The 22,389-nt window shown below is 49.0% G+C and overlaps 4 gene segments (V, D, J or C); 3 read left to right on the top strand and 1 right to left on the bottom strand.

Annotated features, from left to right (window-relative positions):
• The window catches only part of LOC140896666 (immunoglobulin heavy constant mu-like), a 49,043-nt gene extending 47,107 nt beyond the window's left edge, over window positions 1-1,936 (top strand). The window contains exon 10 of the C gene segment in view: window positions 1-1,936. This exon is cut by the window's left edge and continues 1,171 nt beyond it.
• The window catches only part of LOC140896790 (Ig gamma-3 chain C region-like), a 144,131-nt gene that overhangs the window by 87,042 nt on the left and 34,700 nt on the right, over window positions 1-22,389 (top strand).
• LOC140896669 (Ig gamma-1 chain C region-like) overlaps window positions 1-22,389 on the top strand; it is a 75,962-nt gene that overhangs the window by 49,512 nt on the left and 4,061 nt on the right.
• LOC140897140 (immunoglobulin heavy constant mu-like) lies at window positions 6,609-22,346 on the bottom strand. The segment is given in 8 exon segments: window positions 6,609-6,617; window positions 8,544-8,683; window positions 14,573-14,905; window positions 15,251-15,580; window positions 17,952-18,269; window positions 18,872-19,211; window positions 19,655-19,966; window positions 22,286-22,346. Coding segments are annotated over 8 exon segments (1,843 nt in total).

Below are 22,389 nucleotides of genomic sequence, written 5' to 3'. Positions count from 1 at the left end.
TAATTGCCATGTATTCTGAGGTCCTAGGGTTTCTTGTACAAATAATATTGCATTGATTTACATGCATCTGCATTAATTTTTGTTGCATTGCATCAGCCTGCATTGTTTTGCTTTCCATTGCCTTGCCTGAATTTGCATTGCATTGCCTGGGACTGCACAGTACTGCATTGTAGCATGGCTTCAAGCCTTACTGCATCGTTTTGCATTGCTTTTACAGGGTGTCCTTGCATGGTCTCCTGTTGCATTGCCTGGTGGTGCACCAATTTATACTGTGTTGTGCTATCAAGTGCTATAGAAACAGAGAAATGTAGGCTTGGAAGGGACCTCGAGAGGTCATCAAGTCCAGCCCCCTGGGCTGAGGCAGGACCAAATAAATCTAGACCGTCCCTGACAGGTGTTTGTCCAGTCTGTTTTTAAAAACCCCCAACAATGGGAATACCGCTGCCTCCCTCGGAAGCCGAGTCCAGAGTACAACTACCCTGATAGCTAGAAAGTTTTTCCTAACGCCTAACCTAAATCTTGATGGCTGAAGATTTATTTGTCTTACATTTATTATTATTAATTATGTTTATTATGGTATTCTGTAGGACCAACCAAGGATGGGGTCCCATTGTGCCAGGTGCTGTACAAACACAGAATAGCAGCCGTTCCCTGCCTGAAACATTTTATAGTCTAAATAGACAGACGCAAGGTGGGAGAAGGGGTAGAACGCACCAGCAGAGTGAACAGTATGATGGTGGCCAATGGCACATTAGTGCCACAATTTTTTTAAGGTGGGTTTAATTAGGAGGGGATCAGCTAAATGAAAGACAAGTGAAGGGATGTCGAATGTAAGGGAGGGGAGGGGGACAGTGCAGGGGAGAAGTGAGGCAGGTGTGATGTGGAGTCAAGGTGAAGAGTCAGTGGGGGAGGGAAGGAGCGGGTTGGAGCAAACAGCCAATCAGCACGAAGCAGAGAAAGTGCGGTTTGAACTCGAGAAAGTTCTGCAACTGTGTGAAAGTCCCTGCTTTGTACTGCATTTGTTCACATTGCAGAGACACATTGCATGGTGTTATGTGAGTGGAGCTGGGTGAATAACTGATTTGGGGGTTCACTGGCAGTTCTGAATTTAAAAAAAAAATCATTTGGGGTGGACCTGAAACCAAAATTTTTCAGAATTTCTGGCAAATCAAAAATTGAAAAATATCATTTCAGGTGAAACAAAACAATTTGTTCAGCTTGAAATAAAACATTTTGTTCCAATTTCAGGGGGCATTTTTTTAATGTTTTTGACATTTTAAAAATAAAATTGAAGGAAATTCTGAAACTCAAAGTCATCTCAATCCAAAAAATTGAAACATTTAATTTAAAAAATGTCAAGATGAAAATTTCAACATTTGGGGTTTTTTTAAGACTTTTGTTTTGATTTAAACAATTTGCCATAAAAGACACAAATTTGCTACGTTTCAATCAGCCCAAATCTGCATTTTTCAATGAAAGAAGTTTCTTCTGAAAAAAATTCACCCAGCACGAGTGATAACGAGCCGTTGCACGGCATTGAGTTGCGTTGCACAGTGGTTAGCCATTCCATTGGGTCGTGGTGCAGTGCACGGCATTGTTTATGATAAGTACTGTATGATGGAGCTGTTCCTGACAGCTGGGGATTGAACTTGATGACCTGAGAAGTCTCTTCTAGGCCTATGTTCCTATGTCTTGTATTGTTTTACCAATGGTGTGCTGCTGCCCTACGTTCTGTAGTATTTCTATGTTTCACTATATCGAAGTACCTTGTATCACATTATATCACACTAGATCCCATTGGATCACACTGCATCTTGGTTTTGTTCCAGTCTGTCACATGGTATTGCATTAATCCACACTGTAACATATTTTGTGGCAACACACCACCTATTGTTTTGAGTTGTGCTGTCTAGCTTGAACATCCATCATGCTTTGGCTTCTAAATAAAACTTTTTTTCCATAACACCCAATTCCATTCTGTTTTGCTGGCAAATGTTCTTCAGGCTACTGTCTCTGAGAGATGGTGGCAGAGACATCAACAAACGTTCTGATTTTTAATCTAAAAAATGATGAAGAAAAAGTCACCTAGCTGAGAGGAGGGTTGGTCGTCTGGTTAAGATCTAGGTTCAGTTCTGCAGACTCCATGTGTGATGATCTAGAAGATCTAAGGTTAGTTCTATGTATGACTTTTAGGCAAGTCACTGATCCTCTCTGGGCAAAATCTTCTAAAGCACCTAAGTCCCACTTTCAAAAGGAACTTGGCTATTTAGAACTTAACTCCCACAGATTTTGACTTCAAAGAGCATTAAGTGATTAACCTGCTTAGGCACTTTTGAAAATTACACAGGGAAACCCGGATGACCTAGAGGACAGGAGTAACATAAATGGATGGAATTTAATAGGAAACAATGTAAAGTCATTCACTTAGGGGCTAATAACAACAATTGCTCCTATAAACTGGGGGCTTTTCAGTTGGAAATGACAGAGGAGGAGAAAGACCTGAGTGGATCAGTTGATCACTGGATGACAATGTGACGTGGTCATAAGAAAAGCAAATGTGTTTGTAGGATGTATAGGGTGAGGTATTTCCGGCGGAGATAAGGAAGCAGTAATGCCATTGTAAGAGGCTCTATGAGGACCTCATCTGGAATACCATGTGCAGCTCTGGGCATTCATGTTCAAGAAAGATCATAGAAACTTCAGACTGGAAGGAACCTCAACTGGTCACAAGTCCAGCCCCCTGGGCTGAGGCAGGACCAAATAACCGTAGACCAGCCCTGATAGGTGTTTGTCCAACCCGTTCTTAAGAACATCCAATGATAAGGATTCTACAACCTTCCTTGGGAGCCTCATCCAAAACTTAACTACCCTTATAGTTAGAAAGTTTTTCCTACTATCTAAGCTAGGAGGAATTCAGGTTGGAACAGAGGCACAGAAGGGCTGCAAGGATGATTAGGGGAATGGAAGGCCTGTTTTATGAGAGGAGACTAGACGAGCTTGGCTTGTTTAGCCTAGCGAAAGACAGGCTGAATGGGGGTTTGACTGCTCTGTATATATATACCAGGTAAGCAAACACCCAGGAGGGAAAAGAGCTCTTGAAGTCAAAGCACAAGAATAAATGGTAAATTTCCCATGAACAGTTGAGGAAATTAGAAGCTTGGGAACCATCTAAAAATGGAGGTTCTGGAACCACCTCCCACCAGAAGTAGTGGGGGGGATGGGACACCGTAACTAGTTTTAAGATGGAGCTTGATACATTTATGAGTGGGATTATATAATGGGGTTGCCTATGATAGCAGGTGACTAAACTTGATGACCATAGAAGTCTCTTCCAATCCTATGTTCCAATGTACCTATCAGCACCTATCTGCATCTTTAGGCAACCAAATACTTTTCCAAATCTGGCCCTTAGGCATTTTTGAAAATTTTACCATCAGTCCCTTCTGAAAATCATCAGCTAATCTTTAAAACACTAAGGCCAATTTTAAAAAATGGCTTCCTAATGTTAGGCAGCAAAAATCGTAATTTTCAAAGCCATGAATGTAAGTCAAGAGCCCAGCTCCCATCAATGTTCCATTACAATTGAAAATCTTCCCTGCTAAAGCCAAATGGATTGACTTTTGGGAGTAAGGAGAGAGTAGGATCTGGGTTTATGCAGAACTTCTGAAAATCTAGCCACTTCTTTAAAGGCTTTAATATGGATTAAGATGTCCATCTTTAGATCCTCTAGGTGGAAAAAGTTGACCCTGCTCCTTAAATTTATATGACACTCACTGTCTTTATTTCCTTTGCATTTCTCTCGACCTGGTCTTAGGTTTGTCTACTGGGAAATCTCAGAAACTAGTGTTTTTAAAGCCCCCATCTAGTCCAGTCATCCAGCTCAAGGTTACGATTTAGTCTATCACCCAAGAGCTTTCCTCAGTAGACTCAAAGAATCTCCCTTAGGTCGTCTCTGCTCCATCTCCACTCAGGGCAGGACTGACCCATGGAGTCGATTCCGCAAGACTTTCTCCACCTGAATCTAGTTTAAAATGAAGACTGGGGTTTCCAAAAGGTGACCAAGTGAGATAGGCACAAAATGTATATTGTCAGTCAAAAGGATTTGGGCACATCACTCTTTTAAACCCCTTTAAAAATCCCACCCCAAGTGCTCAGCTAGGAACTCATTAGCTCAGGTTATATCATAGAGTTGATGAATGGAGAGGCCTTTATCATATTGAGTGGAGCATGGTATGTCCATTTCTTGAAAATGGGCTAGGCTGGGGAGTGGGGGTCTGGTGGGTTAGGACAGAGGGGCCTGGGAGTCAGGACTCCTGGGTTCTATGCCCTGCTTTAGGAGGGGAGTATCATCTAGTGGCTTAGAGTGGGGATACTGGGAGTCAGGACTCCTGGGTTCTGATCCTTTCTTTACTACTGAATCATTGTTGGGGAACCCAGTGCCTCAGGTTCCCCAATGGTTATAATAATAACTACCCCACAGTGAGGGGGGTTCTGTGAAAATTAACACTTGTATGACAGCTGCTAGTGCAGAGCCAAGGGTTTGAATAATTTACAGCATGTTGTTCACTTTGTTTTTCACCACCAAGCCCACAGTGGATGTATATTTTAACTTAGTCATCTATGGTCTTTCCATTCTGAGCCCCACAAATCAAATCTGCCCCTAGCCATGCCAGTCTTCTACCCCAGAATGTCTCAAAGGGGAAACATCTGCTGCCAGTTGTTTTGATAAACAGGACACAGATGTTCTCAGGCAGGCTAAATCTGGAGACAGTTCTTGGCCTAACCACAAAGGCCTTCTGCTCGTGATACAAGGGGAAACGGGGAGTAAATTTAACCTTCCCTGAAATTAACCTATTTGCTCAAGCTCTGAGAATGACTCAGGGGCTCATGGCAGATGAACAACTGAACATCAGCTCCCAGAATGCTGCTGCAGCTAAGAAGGTGAATGCAAGCCCGGGACTTGGGATGTTTAATATGAAGAAATAACCTGTGAAAGCGGCAAAGAGTGCTGTGGCCCTTATAGACTAACAGACATCTATAAGGTGCCACAGGACTCTTTGCTGCTTTCACAGATCCAGACTAACGCGGCTACCCCCCTGATACTTAAGAAATAAACTGGACATTTAATGGACTCTATGGGCTAGTTCAATGGGATTTCCAAGGGAATTCCCTTTGAGATACACAGGACTGGAAGGGACCTCTTGGGTCATAAACTTATTAAGCAAGTTCCTAAAACTTTTGCCCCCCTCTCCTCCTAGGGGGAGATGGTTCCTGAACCCCCTCCTCTGATGGTTAGAAACCTTCTTCTCTTTTCCAGACTCAGTTTATTCCTGGCCATTCATACCCACTGGTCTTGTCCTTTAGCATCAGTAGCTCTTCCCCCGCCATGGTGCTTATAAATAACAAGGAGAAATGATGGCTCAGTTGAACGATGCTGACAATGACTTCAACATAGCCCAGATTTCTCCCTAAATTCTATTTTCAGAGTATCCAGAGTCTAACAGTCACACTGATGGGTAATTAGCACCTCTGGAGATCAGGTCACTTCCACGCAAGGGGAACAAGGAGTGTGACTTTAGGCACCAGTGTTTGCAAATGTCCATCTCTATAAACTGGACAAACTTTCCCTACCCTACAGAACAGGTGCTAGCGAGGGTGATTTGCAGAACTGGCTGAGAGCAGCTCAGTGAAAATCCTGAGGTCACGGGACAAAGATAAAGGAATCCGCCACCCCACCAGCGGTCAGAGCACATGGGGACTTTAAAGAGGCAGAATTACTCAGGCTGTGATCCAGTTGGGGGGTACCCAAGTTCTCAGGGGCAAGTGCCCAAGGATTTATGACAATTAGTCAGGTCTCCCAACTTTCAACTCATTCAAAATATGTTGGCTTCTACAGTATGGTGACACCTAACAGATAGATAGATAGATAGATAGATAGATAGATAGATAGATAGATAGATAGATAGATAGATAGATAGATAGATAGATAGATAGATAGATAGATGTGGGGAGGATGGGGATAGATAGAGAGATGGATAGAGGGAGAGATGTGGGGAGGAATGGATGGACGGATGGGTGGATAGCAGGGGATTGGGACATACAGTGGGTAGGGTTCTCCTTGGTTAAATCCCGCAAAACCATCTTCAAATGCAGCAACCAATTTTTTAATCCATTTTATTTTCAATCAATCTCACAATTCCCGTGTAAGTTGCAAGTTAAACGATGGAGCAAATGAGACTCTTCTTCCTCGCCAGAGTCCACGTTGACCAGACCTCAGGACACTACAGCCCTGCACACACAGACACACAAGGAAATCCAGTCCCTGCCGTGGGATGGGGGTGGAGGATTGAGGGGCACGGGGCTGAGCTCAAGCTCCAGCTTGGGCTGCCCCACGGGGACGTCCGGGGAAGGACTCTGCCCTCCCTGCTCTGGGTTTTGCGGAGCTCAGACCCTTCAGCGGCCGTTGTCGCGCCCTTTACGCTGCCGTGGAACATGGTCCCTCCCGGTGTCCGGAGAGGGGGCCGGAGCCCGGGAGGGCTGAAGATGTGGGGAGGGAATGAAGAGGACGAAGCAGTGCTGTCCCCTCCTAGGAGCCCGGAGCCAGGCACTCACCGCACCTGTGGGACACAGAGAGCAGAGGGGTTCAGCCGGTGCCGCTCACGGGCAGCATCCTCGGCTGGGAGAGCAAGGCCAGAAGGGACCCTTGGGACCATCTAGCCTCGCCCAGCCACGCCTGCGTCCTGCCAGGATGTCTGGGTTGAGCTGGAGCTCATCTTCCAGACAGAGACACCAGCCTTGTCAAACCGCCTCAGGGAACGGCCACTGCCCAGTGGGTGCCGCACACCAAGTCCCTGGGGAGCCGCAGCTGCCTCCGCCAATTCTCCCTGCTTCTGGTACCAGCCCCATTGCACCATGTCCCTGCTGTGACGTTATCTGATTACAATATGACCCTATAGATCATTGTTGCAACCACTGTTATATATTTGTAAAAAGGTTGTCAAGTGTGGTGTCTATGAAAAGGTTATGACTTGCTGGTTATGATTATGCTATCTGTATGCATGTGTCATTTTTGTATGTGATGTTATAAGTTGGCTCTATACCTGGATTTCAAATGTTTGCTCCTGGGGTAACACCCACAAGGTATTTGGCCAGCACATCTTGGAGGGACTGTTTAAATTAAGTGGCTCATCAAGAAACCCTTGGTTGGCAATGGACGATGGGAGACACCCATCTACACTGAGCGGACTGTCATGTAAATGTGCTGTCTGGAGTGCAGGTAATGGCTTCCTACAATGATTGAGTGAAATTGGGCATGGACATGTGACTTGCCCATGTGACTCCAAACTCCATCTTGTTGCTGTAATTTTCCACAGTAAGAACAATGGGATGCGCTCCACATGGCCGAAGCTATAAAAGGCCTGGAAACCCCTCCATTTTGTCTTCAATCCTGCTTCTTCCCTCTGGAGGAACGTTGCTACAAACTGAAGCTCTGAACAAAGGACTGAATGACCCATCCCAGCTGTGGATGCACTATGGAGACTTGACTTAGGCCAGCAGTTTAGTCCATCACTGTTACAAGCCTGAACCAAGAACTTTGCCATTACTGGATGTAATTGATTCCTTTAACCAATTCCAAATCTAGCCTTTCTTTCTTTCTTTTTATGAATAAACCTTTAGATTTTAGATACTAAAGGATTGGTACCAACGTGATTTTTGGGTAAGATCTAAGTTATATATTGACCTGGGTGTGTGGCTGCTCCTTTGGGATCAGAAGAACCTTTTATTTGATTAAACTGGTTGTAAAGAACCACTCATCTCTGAACCCAGTGCTTTTGGTGGTGATTTAAGAACTGAAATGCCAAGGAAACTGCTTTTATGACTCCTTGTTAACCAGTCTGGTGAAACAGGAGTTTACTTTTGTTGCTGGTTTGGTATATCCTATGGGGGATAAGCCACCAGTCTGGGGGTGTATCTGCCCTATTTCTCAGCAGTTCATCCTGAATTTGGGCATCCTCAATTCTGACCCACTGAGGCACGGTTACACCTGCCACGGAACCAGCTTCACAGGCACCTCTGGCCCTTTGTACATCTGGGCCCGACGACTGATCCTTAATGATCACGGGTGAGTGGTTATTGATTGACGCTAGTTGATCCTTGCTCTTTGAAAATTTAGTTTTGCTCTTTAATGAGTGATTGTTCACTTTTGTTCAATGATTTTTAATTGGTTATTACTGATAGGTGATTATAGCGTATCATCAACGAATCATTAATTCCTGCTTACTTATGGTTGATCCTTGATTATTGATTTTTAACATTAATTACTGATCTGTGAGTGTTGATTATTGATAATTAATTGCAGATTAATGGCTATTCAGCATTAATATTCAGCCCTTGGCTCTGGCCTCTGACAATCACTGACTATGGGTGGTGATGGTGATGGTGATGGCGGCTGGCTGCATGCTGATGACGTGGGATCGATTCTTGAGCACGGGTTGTTGCTCTCAGCGGTGACGCGGGACCATGAAGGCAGCTGTTGCTCTTACCTTAAGCAGCGTGATGCCGGCGCTGTACAACAGGCTGAGCAGGAAGAGAGCAATGAAGGCAACAGGTGTCCAGAGACCGTCTGATTCCTCCTCTCCTCCTTCAACAGAGATGCCTTGGTCCTCCACTAGGCAGTGAGGAGCTGGGGATGAGACAAACGTGCCAGTTAGAGAGGCCTCTTCGTTAACCCAGGGAGCTGAGTGGGCACAGCGGGGAGCTCCAATCTGTGCTCTGGGCAGGAGATCCCTGTCCAGGGCCAGAGACAGAGGGTCCCTGCCAGGGGAGACCGGGCAGGCTGCAGGGGGAGACCCCCCCATCACAGGCTGCAATTCTCACAGCAGCCTCAGGGATTTCAGCCCCAACTTCCATTAAATTTCACGCCCTTTGGCTCCTTTACACACCCCAGCCACCCCGAGCATGCGATTCCCCTCCCCAGGCCAGCAACAGAGCTGGGCTGAGACCTGCCAATGCATAGCTCAATGGGGCCACGCACACCCATCCAACAGTGGCATCTTCCCAGCCAATGCCAGCTTGAGCTGTGCTGGGACCAGTTCCCGGGCAGCAGAAGCACCATTTCCCCCCAATCCCTATTTTTGGGGACCTGTGGAATTTACCCACAGAGCTGTTCTGAGACCTCCCTCAACTCGTATCATCCCACAGGCAGTGAACAGAGCACTAGGATGGGACTCAGGACCCCCATGGGTTCTATTCCCAGCTCTGTCATTGACACTGCAGAACCTCAGGAAATTCACCTCCCCTCTCTGTGCCTCAGTTTCCCTTCACACCCTTTCTCTGTTTGGATATTAAGCTCTTCTGGGTGTACAGCTCCTAGCATATTGGGATCCCAAACTCAGTGGAGACCTCTACACATGACTGTAATACACCTAATAACGGGGCCATCTGATGGGAACAACTTTTAAGCCACTACCCGCTTGGACTCCATTTCAACCCATGCTCCTAGAAGGGGAAAGATCTGTAGCCCATCGCCACATTTGGGCAACACTTGACCAGCCCACCCTCAAGCCCTACGAAAAGGGGGGAAAGGCACGGCCAGCCCATCAGCAACACCCTGAGCTGCCCCATATTGTCAGACACTGGAAACAGACGTGATGGCCCCCAACTGACTTCTCCCTTGGGGCGACTCTGCCACCATCACACAGCAGTGACCTCAGTCCCTGTAGGCAGACGTCTCCATGGCCCATTTCTAATTCCTTCAGCCGTCTATGTGGTTGTGTCATGGGGACTGAGTAAAGACCTCTCCCAACTCATCCCACATGGGACACCGTTCAGTCAGAGCCCCTTTCACCCACCACCAGCCTGGGCTCCCCTGGGAACCCGTTCCCAAGAGTTGGAAGGACTCACAGCCCAGCATTCCCTGAGCCTGTCCATGTGTCTTGTCAATGGCATGAACATCGCCTGGGAAATGGCCTGGAGCCTCCTTAATTTTGTACACACCTGGGCACTCAAAGGGACGTCAGGATCACAGTCCCGCTCCGCTTTATCTGGGAAACTACAGTTATTGAAACATCGTGGCCCAGAGACAATGATTCCCTCTGGGTTTGGTTTACAGCCACAGTGGAAGACCACAGCTCTCCAGATGTACAGGCTGAAAACTTAATTCTCCCACCAACGCACTCTATGACCTGGGCCATAGAGTTTGGTGGTGGATAATTGACATGACCTTCCTAGGTCTGAAACCTTGACTGGTGCATTTGTAGATCTTAAGGCCAGAAGGAACCATGACAGCATCAGGTCTGACCTCCTGTATGCCACAGGCCAGAGAATCTCACCCAGCTAGCCCACTATGGAGCCCAATGACTTGTCTTTGATGGCCGCATATCTTCCAGAAGGGACCCCAGGCTGGATGTACAAATCTCAAGAGATGGAGACTTCACCACTTCCACTGGAAGTTAGTTCCAAAGGTTTCCTTCCATATGTTGTGCCTTATTATTAATTTGTTCTCTCTGCATTTAACTTCCAGCCATTGGCACCTCTTAAGCCTTTCTATACTAAGTTAGACACCTTTAGTGCCTAGTGTTTTCTCGCTGTGACACAGGGCCAGAAAGGGTTACACAACTAGTAGGCTACTTAACCCAGATTTAACCTACAGAGACATAGTTAGTACTTCCCATTACGCCTCTGACATTTAGGGCAGTGATGAAGCTCCTCCACTCCTGTCTGTTTCTGGCAAGTCTTTCAAAGGTTCCCCAGCTGTGCCCCAGATTTCTCTTTACAGACATAGTAGTAGATAATGTTTGTGATGTTGTCATCGGCACCGACTTCCCCTCTGCCCAGTGGGTGCTCTGCCCCTGGCCCCACCCCTGCCCCGCCTCTTCCCACCCCTGCACTGCCCTTGCCCCACCCCCATTCCACCCCTTGACCAAAGTCCCAGCCCCACCCTGCCTTTTCTCACCCCAGCCCCGCCCTCTTCCCACCCCATTCCACCCCCTTCCCCCAAGTCCCCACCCCTGCCCTGCCTCTTCTCCGCTTCCTCCCCTGAGCGCACGGCGTCCCCACTCCTCCCCCTCCTCCCGGAAAGTCCTAAGCGCCGCCAAACAGCTGTTAGGCAGCAGTGGGGAGCAGGAAGCTGGGAGGGAGGGGGAGGAGCAGGGACATGGCACGCTCGGGGGAGTGGGAGAAGGAGACGAGGAGGGGGGAGCTTGGCTGCTGCTTGGTGCAGAGCACCCGCTAATTTTTCCCTGTGGGTGCTCCAGCCCCGGAGCACCCACGGAGTCGGCGCCTTTGGGTGTTGTGTGTTTACATATATATTGTTAGAGGTTGACAATGTAACCAAACAGTTCCTGTCTATCACTGTACTCTGCTGATTCAGAAATCAAAAGGAGATATTGACATTTAAATGAACTGTGAAGGTAGTGATATCACTGTCTTAAATTCTCTTTGAAGTATATAGAATCATAGAATATACAGTAAAGTACCTGCACATGGTGGGAGATAGGCAATTGCTTTATGTTAATCCAGGTAGCTAATTACTGCTGATGCTTAGGAAATAGGAAGTTACTTCAAAGGCACTATCCTTCACCCAAGGAATACCTGCTGTCAAGAGGCTGACAGTAGCCTGCCAGGGGTCTATAAAAATTCTTGGGCCCTGATCCTTTCATCTCAGATCTGCTTAAGCTTCGTCAGGGGAAGTTTGAGTCATAAGACAGAGGCCTCCAGTTCTATTCTGGATCACCCTGATATTGGCCATGGACATTGGACTATAACCTGATAAACTGATTCTAGAAGGGACTCGTTGCAACTCTGAAGCTAACCATCTCTGCTATGAAACTGACCTAAGAACTCTATTCCTACCTGTACTTTTTAACCAGAAGTCTCTCTCTCTCTCTCTCTCTTTTCTTTTTTAATAAATTATAGTTTAGTTAATAAGAATTGGCTGTAAGCATCTATTTGGGTAAGATCTGAAATATTCATTGACCTGATGGGCAATGTCTCCGATCCCTTGGGATTGGCAGAACTTTTGTATGATTAACAAGATTTTCCATAATCCTCATCATATTTGACTTGGCTGTCTGGGTGGGAGCTCAAGGCTGGGTTGCTTTAAGGGAACTGTATTTCTGGATTCTGGGTAATCAGTAAGGCATTGTAGAAGCTGTTTTGTTGTTAGTTTGGTGAATCTATCAGAATAACCACCAGTTTGGGGGATTGTCTGCCCTATTCTTTGCAATATGCCCTACTTGGGCCATCTCAGCATGGCCCACCAGGGACCCCGGTCACTCTCCATGGAGGTACTTATACATATCAATGAAGCCATCTCTTGAATGTCTCTTTCATAAGCTCAGCCGATTCGGCTCCTCCCATCTCTCACTGGAAGGTATTTTCTCCAGCCCTCTAATCATTTTTCTAGTTCTCTTTTGCACTCTCTCCAATTTTTCAAACTTCTTTTTGAATATGTTGACATAACAATGGCGGTACTGCATCGGACCAGTCATCCATCTACCCCAGTAGCCTGTCTTCCAACAGTGGCTGATACCAGATGCATCAGATGGAATGGCCAGAATGAGGCAATTATCAAGTGATTAATCCACTTTCATACAGTCCCAGCATCTGACCGTAAGAGGCTTAGGGACACCAAGAACATAGGGGTGCATCACTGACCATCTTGGCTAATAGCCACTGATGGACCTATTCTCCATGAATTTATCTAATTCTTTGCTGAACCCAGTTATGCTTTTGGACTTCACAACATCCACAGGTTGACTCTGTGTTGTGTGAAGAAGTACTTCCTTGTGTTTGCTTAAAACCTGTGGCCATTTAATTTCATTGAGTGACCCCTGGCTCTTGTGTTATGTGAAGGAGGAAATAACACATCCTGATTCACTTTCTCACCACACGCCATGATTCTATAGACCTCTCTCAAATCCCCCCTAGCTGTCTCCTTAGATGAACAGTGCCAGCCTTTTTAATCTCTCCTCATGGAAGCTGCTCCGTAGCCCTGTTGCTCTTCTCTGTACCTTTTCCATTTCTATTATATCTCTTTTGCGATGGGGCGACCAGAACTGCACGCAGTATTCAAGCTGTGGGCATACCATGGATTTATACAGAGGCAATATGGTACTTACTGTCTTATTATCTGTCCCTTTCCTAATGGAGCCTAACATTCTGTTACCGCTTCTGACCATTCCTGCACATTGACCCCAGAACTGGATGCTGTATTCCAGTGTCGGTCTCCCCAGTGCCGTACTCAGAAGTGAAATCACTTCCCCTGATCACCACTCACCTGTTCACACATCCAGGGACAATGGGGACAGAGCTGGTGGGAATGAAGGCTCCTAACTCAGTCTCACCCTGCCGCCTAGCTCCCTGCAGACATAACACCAGGTTCCTGGAGGCTCTGCCTCCACCTTATGTGGTCAGGTGAGGACGCATCTGCTAGGGGTTCTGACACCAGAGTGGCTAGGGCTACATTGCTGGACAGGTGCAATGGTTAAGACACAAGTCTTGGAGATGGGGGGTCAGGGCTCTATTCCCACCTCTCCCACTGACCTGCAGTGTGACCAGAGACAAGCCACTTGGGCTGGGGTCTTTAAAGGACTCTTAGGCAATTAGTTGCCACTGAAATAAACTCATAATTCCAGGGGGAGATTGGTGTCTCACCCCTTCGAGCATCCCAGATATAATCCTTTTGTGCCAAAATACCCCCTCCCAGCCTCTCTGTGATGAGACTGTGAGCACCTTGCATTAAGGATGTTTGCTCTGTGTGTTCATGCAGCACCCATCACAATGGGGCCCTAACCTTGGTCAGGACATCTAGGAGCTGCAATATCATGAACAATAGCAAGTCACTGCCGAGGGATGGGCAGCCAGACTCATGACACTGCATGAGGATGGAGGGATGCATAGGGGATATTGCATAATTTCGGACGGATGGATGGATGTTGTAGACGCAAAGGTAGACAGATGACACTGCTGATGTTGGACGAATGGACAGGGATTGCAAAAGGGAGAACAGACAAAATCAAATATTGCCAAGGGAAAGATGGATAAACAGACATAGTGCAGAGAGAGAGACTGCAGGTGGGCAGGAAAATGGACAGCTAGTAAAGAGGGAAAAACAGACAAAGGTATGGCAGAGGATAGGATGGATGGATAGATCCTGCAGAAGGAAGCTTTGATGAATAGATCTAGATAATGCATAAAATAATGCATAAGGAGACTGGATGGATAGTAAGAGATACTTCAGAAAGAAGGGTGGTGAATGGATAGAGATGATGTAGGAGGGAGGCTGGGCTGGTGGATAAGACATCCAGATGGCCCCTGCTAGAAGAAGACATCCCATTGAACACAAACTCTGGCATGCTGCATTTTTATTTGGGCATATTCCACACACAGCCACGCTCTGTACACCAGAGCTCCCACAGCTTTACACACAGGCTAAGAGGAATCCCAGAGCCCACGAGGTTCCCTGGCCATCTCAGATACGCCGTGAGGAGCCCACGCGGCTCTGCTCCTCAGTAGCAGGTGACGTCGGTATCGGACAAGATCACAGAGACATTGACGGCGGTGGGTTTACCGGAGGCTTTGTCCACGCTCCGGTGGACGAAGGTCATGGGCAGACCCTCGTGCCCCACCACGCAGGCGTACGTGTCCCCCCGCTCCCATTCAGATGCCAAGACATTGAACTTGCTGTAGATGAAGTAGCGCTCCTCCTTCCCGGCCTCCCGGACGGGGCCGATGTTGGTGTAGGCTTCCTGGGGCACGGGCCGGTCCTGCTGGGTCCATGTCACCAAGATGGCTCTGGGCCGGAAGCCGGAGGCCAGGCAGGTGATGGTGGCCGATTCCCGGAGAGCCAGCTCCTCAGCGTGAGGAGGGAAGATGTAGACAGAAGGGTTACGGGGAGAGACCGCTGCAACAAGGAAACACCAAAGGGTTAATTGTGGGGGATGAGAACCAGGAGTCCTGGCTGCCATCCCCCACACAACCCCCCTGCTATAACCCACTGGACCCCACCCCTCACTCTACTCCCAGAGCTGGAAAAAGAAACCAGGAGTCCGGACGCTCCGTCCCCTTCTGTCTCATAAATTTGCACATTTCATCCCACCCACAAATGTGTAATGCCTAGTCTCACTGACCTGATGCCAGATCAGAGCTAGCACCCCCTGGAGACAAAAGGACCTGGGTCCCATTCCCCACACCCTGAGCCAGCCAGCTTGGAGCTAGCAGCCCCTACGGGGGAAAGGAGGGTTCTTACCATGAATCTTGTGGATGGTCTTGACAATGGCCGATGGGATGTCTGGGTGCTTCACTGTGCAGGTGAACTCCTCCCCCGCCTGCCACTCCTCCACGCACACCCGCAGGATGCTGGTTGCACTGTAGGTGCCATTTTCCTGCAGCACTGGCTCCCTGGAGACCATGGCCAATGGGCCCCCACTACCCCAGTTCCAGGAGACCTCCAGGCTTCCGGGGGTCTCCATGCTACTCACCAAACAACTGATGGTGGCGTTCTGCCCTATGTAGAGATCCTCCAGGGAAGGGGGAAGGAGAAAGACCTCCAGAGGATGTTGATTACAGTTTCCGCCACCTGGTTGGGGGCAGGAGGCAGCGTTGAGGCCTGAGATGAGTGAATACTCAAGAGGCACCAGCTGATAACTAAGTGCCTCTGTCTCAGGGGTGCAAAGCCCAGGGGCTGTTTTGGGAAGGGGCCGAGGGTCATTGGGGTGGGAAATAGGGCACTGGGTTCCCTGAGGGAAGGGGAAGGACCCTCATCTCATGTGGTGTCGGGAACGGCGGCTGAGGTTTTCCAACACACCCAGGGATTGCGATTCCTGGGTCCAATTATTATTATTTGGGTCTCTGGGTCCCATGAGCAGATCTGAAGGTCTATGGCTCCGATGGGAGAAAGCCCCATTGTGGAAAACATGGCAGGGGACAGACCTGCCATGTTTGCTCAACTCAGGGTCCTTCCAGCCTGAAATTCATGAGCTCAATGAAGATGACAGAGATGGCAGCTGGGACACAGAGAGGAGAAATGACCTGCCCATGGTAATTCCTGACTCCTTTCCCCCATGCTGTAATCACTAGACACTACTCCCCTCCCAGAGCTGGGGATAGAACCCAGGAGTCCTGGCTCTCAGCCCCCTGCTGGAAGTACTAGATCCCACATCCAGAGCTCAGGATACAACTTGCATCCCCGAAACTCCTCCCCACTACACAGGCAGAAGGTGCTGATTATATTTTACCGCAGTGATATTCTGGCTGCTGGTCTCCCAAGGTCCCTCAGGGGTTGAGACCACAACTCTCACTGCAAGCCGATGTGGGAGTTGAGAGCGTGAATCCCTTTGGAAACCCCAGCATTGAAGCCTGAACTGGTGCTAGCTCCCTCACTCGCCCCTGGGGGTAATGGGGGCCTTGACCATATTGGGATGAACAACCCTCTCATCGCCCTTTGGAAGCTTCAACTCACAATTCCCTGCCTTCACCTTGACCTTCAAGGTTTCATTCAGCGTCATGTGCCACACCAGGCAGAAATACTGGGGCCCCGCTTCTCCTTCCCCCTTGGGCCTGGGGACTCTCAAGATGCTCTGAGCGGAGTAGGCCTGGCCAGATCTGACGATGGGGCCACTGCTGTACTGGGAGGCAGGAACTATGGAGCCGTTGTGCTCCCAGCGGAAACTGATGTCTGCTGGGAAGAATCCAGTGACGTCGCAGAGGAACGTGTGGGAATCTCTCTTCCCTGGAGTTTCCTCTGGGTCCGGGCAGGAGACACTGGCTGAGACCGTAGGCTCATGGGCAGGGTAGGCTGGAAGGGACAGAGATGTGATATGAAGCTAATTTCTCTCCCGGAGATGGACTATGTCTCCACTGAGTCCCTCAGTCGAACATGTGAGGGGTGACCAACCTTGGCCATATTTATTATGGTATTTGCTGTTTTTCCTTAAATCCACAGCTCATGCGATGGCCAGGGAATCTCAGCTTTCATTTAATCAAAAAAGGAAGGGTCTGTCCCCACTGACTGCAAAGAAAAGTTTGAAAACATGATCCCCACACACTCCCTTTAGCTTCCCGGCTCACCATCCAGAAAACAAATGAAAGCAACCCAACATTTATAAAAATCTCTAGATTTCTTTGCACCCATTTCACAACTTTGTGGTTTGAAAAATTGAAAAGGGCTCAAAGAAGAGCCTCAATGATGATTCAACAGATGTAAATGAGAGATTTAAGGAGTTATATTAGTTCAGTTCAGGGCAAACTGAAGAAGTGACTTGATTAGTGTATGAATACCTTCCCAGAGAGAAACTGTCGGGTACTAAAAAGTTCTTTAATCTAGCAGAAAAGGCAGAACAGGAACCAATGGCCGGAAAGTGAAACCAGTCACATTCAAATTCATTGTAAGGCAACAATATTGGAAGAAAACCATCAGAACAAACTATCAAGGGAAGTGGTGAATTCTCCATCCCTTGAGGGGTTCCAATCAAAACGGGATGTGTCTCTAGATGAAGCTTTAGTCAAAGACATGTTACTGGACTTGATAAAGGGGTAAATAGGTGAAATACTCTGGCCAGGGAAACATGAGGTCTGACTAGATGACCGAATGATCCCTTCTGGCCTCAGACTCAATGAATCTAACTTTTATGGATCCTCCTCTATTTCCTCACCACCCTAATGGATTCTAGTGAATTGCAAGGGCTTCATTTTCCATGGCCAAAGCTGGTCTGAAAACCTTCACCATTACTATTATTGTGGTGGGGTCTACTGGCTCAAACCGAGACTGCAACCCCCTCCCGCTAGGTGATGTACGGACGTGAAAGAGAGCTCCGTTCCAGAAACAGACACTGGCTGAAAGAAACCAAGGAGCCTTATCCCCACTTTGCAGGCTCAGGCACAGAGCAAGAGTAAAGTGATTTTGGCTGAGTTTGCAAAGGGAGTCAGGACTTAAACACAGACATACTCACTCGTGTCCATGAGTGGCATATCCTGGGTGACTTCTCCAAAACAAGGAAGTTTCACTTTGCAAGTGAAGTTGGTCCTGCTCTTCCATTGCTCCAAGGTTATTTTGTGGGTGCTGGTGATGCTCTGAGTCCCATTGGCTTGTTCCGGGGCTCCTGTCTCCACCTCAGAGCTGGCTTTCCCATCCACTTCCCAAGCCACCTGAACATCTACCAAGATATAGCCCAGCACCAAGCACGTCACACGGGCTGTCTCCCCAATCAGGTCATCGTAGGACGGCTCGGTGACATAGACGGATGGAGCCACTGAGTTACTGAGACAGGCTGAGGAAATACAAAGGACTCATCTCAATAGGGAAAGAAGAGCAGAAGACTCCATGAATTCCCTGGGCCATGAAGGATACTACAGTGATGGGTGTTACAGAAGATTAGAGAGATACTGTCATTCCCCTAATTTTGTGATCCCTCAATTTCATGGGATGTTAGAAGGAAGGAAGAGAGAAACTATTGAAAAAAAAGCCTCTTTCTAGCTATCTAACAATCCCTTTCTGCCTCTCCATCTACACTTTCCTGTGCAACATCTATGGCTCCATCTATTTATTAATAATTATTCACATATATACATCCCCTTTCTCACTCCATCCATCCATCATACCTATCTTTCTATCCAACCATCATATCCATCTTTCCTTCCAGTCATTCATCCTTCTAGCCACAGGATCTATCTCTCTATCCATCCAACCACCATATCTATCACTGCATCCATCCATCCCTCTCCCCACCCACTCCCAGTATCCATCTCACTATTGTATTTCTAAGTCACCCATCACCCTGGGATCTGGGCACAGTCCCACCTACCCTTAGGCAAGGCTGGTTTTTGAGTAACCCTTCATCCCACCCCGCCATGCATGGCCATAGCCCCTCACCCAAGCACTTGCTGGTGTTGTGCACGAAGTGCTCCATTCCCCTCGCTGGGTGGGTCACTTTACAGGTGTAGACGTCCTCCTTCTCCCAGCTCTTCTCTCTCGTCTCGAATGGTGACGTTCACTCGGCTCTGGCCCATGTAGGAGCCGTCTGTGCCCTTCCAAATGGACAAGTCCGTGGTGGGAAGGTTCCCCTTCTCGCCATTCACCAGCCATTCCACTTTGGCTGCACCGGGGCTGAATCTCAGGAGGAGGCAAACCACCTCCAGCTGCTTCTCCAAGGCGTTGCGCTCACAGGAGGGGCCTAGGAGGCGAACCTCAGGATGAATGAGAGCCTCACATACTGAGAGCAAAGAGAGAAAATGGATACCAGGTCAGAGGCATGAATCAACTGCATTTGTACAGCTCTGAGGACAATGTGCTCAAGTCCTGAATGACAACTGAGAGAGGAAAGTTTTACCTTTCCCTCCTTCCTTCCCTCCGCACCATTTCATCGATCTATCACTCTGTCTAGGTCATTGCTCCAGCCATCCCTCCTTGTATCCATCCATACTTCTGTATCTCCATCTGTCCACCCACCTAGCCCACTCTCCATACCATCCATCCCTCTCTCTTTCACTCCCTACCTCTTTCCCTCTTCACTCTCCATCCATACATCCATCCCTTTTCTTCTCTATCCTCCCTTCCATGGACTCTGTCATTCTATTGCCCCACTCCCTCTGACACTTTATTGCACACTTCTGCCTCAGTCTTTTCTTCATTCTCTGGCATCCCAATGTAGCTCACCATTCGTGATCTCCACATCTATCTTTTTATGGGAGGGAGTGTGCTCCACACTGCACTGGTAGGTGTTGTTCACCAGGTCCCAGGCAGGGACGGTGAGCTGGCTGACGAGGGTGAAGGCCCTGCCACTGCTCTGTGCCGCAGCTGGGAAGGTCTTGATCCCATTGGTCACTGTGCCAGAATTCCACTTGATGTCCACGGGCTCCGGGAAATAGCCAGTCACGAGGCAGGCTACAGTCACCTCACAAGTGGAGCTCCCAGCAATGTCGTCACAACAGGGGAACAAAGGGAACACAGAGGGGGGTTGTGGGAGCTCTGTCAGAGAGAAAGGCAAGTCAGGACGTTAAGAACTGAGAATCCTAAACCCAAAGAATGGTGGGACTCCAACCTCATAGGGGGCTCTACAGAGCCAGGAGCCCTGGCTGTCAGCCTGCTCCCCTCTCTATTCCACCAGACCCCACTCCTTCCCAGAGTCCTAGAGAGAACCCAGGAGCCCTGGCTCCCAACCCCCATACACACACAAACCCACTAGATCACTCACTCCTTGAAGAGCTTGTGATGCATACAGAGAGATGCGCTGAAAGGAAACATTTGAATAGCTATTATCTCACTACCCTTCCCTTTCCAGGATCAGTCTATCCCCAGACCTACGAGAGGAGTGGGGTCTTGTGGCTTAGAATGGGGGGGCTGGGAGCCAGAACTCCTGGGTTCTATCCCCAGCTCCAGGACAGCAGTAAAGTCGGTTTTTTCACACACACGCCCCCCCATGGCAGGTTCTCTAAAAGACACCCCCCCACACACACACCAGAGACTTCAATCTTTTCTGCGCTCTGCAGGCTTCATGACTGAATCTCTGGTGAAAACCAACAAACAACCAATATGGGCCAAAAAGGGGAAGTTGAGACAAGTGAAAGTTGTTTTTTCACGCCAGCACTCGCCCCATCCAATCCAATTTTCACACCTTCTCACCAGCTTCAACACTAAAAGCTCCTGAGTGGGCGTCACTGATAGATAACAACCTATAATTATCTTTGATGACCATTGTGGGGGAAGAAGAGGGGATGTCCGACAGGCAAAGAAACCTCAGATGAACAATCCAAATGACACAGACCACAGTGGGACACATGGACAGAACCCCCCGGTCTCCAGGGCCGGGCTGCAACCCACCATGGCTGATAATTTGGTGAGTAAATTAGAGGAAAGCGGCTGCTATTGGGGTGAGTACAGGGGGTGTTTTAACCCTATCAGAGTGAGCACCTTTAGGGAAGAAAACTTTGAAGAGAGGGGAGCAGGACTCCTGGGTTCTCTCCCCAACTCTGGGAGGGCAGTGGGGTCTGGTGGTTAGAATGGGAGTGGTGTGGGGGGAGGGATAGCTCAGTGGTTTGAGCATTGGCCTGCTAAACCCAGGGTTGAGAGTTCAATCCTTGAGCGGGCCATTTAGGGATGGGGCAAAAATTGGGGATTGGTCCTGCTTTGAGCAGGGGTTTGGACGAGATGACCTCTGAGGTCCCTTCCAACCCTGATATTCTATGATTCTATGAATCTATGGTGCTGGAAGCCAGGACTCCTGGGTTCTATCCCCAGCTCTGGGAGGGGAGCTGAGAAAAGTGGGTAGAGCAGTGGGGGCTGGAAGCCAGGACTCCTGGGTTCTCTCCTCAGTTCTGGGAGGGGAGTAGATTAGAGTAGGGGGCTGGGAGCCAGGACTCCTGGGTTCTCTCCTCAGCTCTGGGAGGGCTGTGGGGTCTAGTGACTTAGAGCGGGGGGACTGGGAGCCAGGAGTGTTGTGCTCTGTTCTCACCTATGAAGGGCAGTGGGGTACATCCCCCTGTGTGGACCCAAAACCAGGGCAGGGTGCAGAACATGGCTCCCCTGCAGAGCCTGGATATGCTGGGGAGGTCGGGATGGGTAACATAGGCAGCGCTGTGCCCCCCGCCCCCCACAGAGACAGGGGAACAGAGGTGCTTATCTCACACTCCACCTATAAGCTGGGATAACAGCTTTGAAAGGGGTCCAGAGCTGGGCTAGAAGGGGCTGCACATCAGGAGTGAGGGGCACTGGCAGGGCTGTGGGGGAGCCCAGGGCTGTGCTGGCAGGGGCTGTGGGTCGGGAGTGAGGGGAACCAGCAAAGCTGTAGAGGGAGCCCAGAGCTGGGCTAGCCGGGGCTGCAGGTCAGGAGTGAGGGGCACCGTCAGGGCTCAGGGGGGCAGGGCTGGGCTAGCAGGGGCTGCAGGTTGGGAGTGAGGGGCACCGGAAGAATTGGGGGGAGGCCAGGGCTGGAATAGCAGGCGGCTGTGGGATGGGAGTGAGGGGCACAGGCAGGGCTGGGGGGAGCCCAGGACTGGGCTAGCAGGGGCTGCAGGTCAGCAGTGAGGGGCACTGGCAGAGTTGTGGGGGGCAGGGCTGGGCTAGCAGGAGGATGGGGGTCAGGACTCAGGGACATAAGCAGACATGGGGTGCTCAGGGTTGGGGGGGCTGAAACTAGAGGTTTGGGGGAACAGCTGAATTGTTTCTAAGGGGCTTTTGTTGTCTCCTCTCTTTAGCCCAGTCGCAAATATCTGCAACCAAAAACTTTCTAAACTGAGGCATAATTTCCCTTTAGCATGTCCCTTGTCAGAGGTAAAACCCTAAACTCACCGAGTGTGGGAACACGTCTCTCTGAGCCGTCCCAGCCTCCCTCCACCAGCTCTGTGCTCATGCTCCATGCTGAGGGCCGAGCATGGGGAGTTCCCAGCACAGCT

This window comes from Lepidochelys kempii, chromosome 13 (genome assembly GCF_965140265.1).
Source record: "Lepidochelys kempii isolate rLepKem1 chromosome 13, rLepKem1.hap2, whole genome shotgun sequence".
NCBI classification, from domain to species: domain Eukaryota; kingdom Metazoa; phylum Chordata; order Testudines; family Cheloniidae; genus Lepidochelys; species Lepidochelys kempii.
Note: the sequence above shows the minus strand (reverse complement) of the source record. Positions and strands in the feature narration are given on the sequence as shown.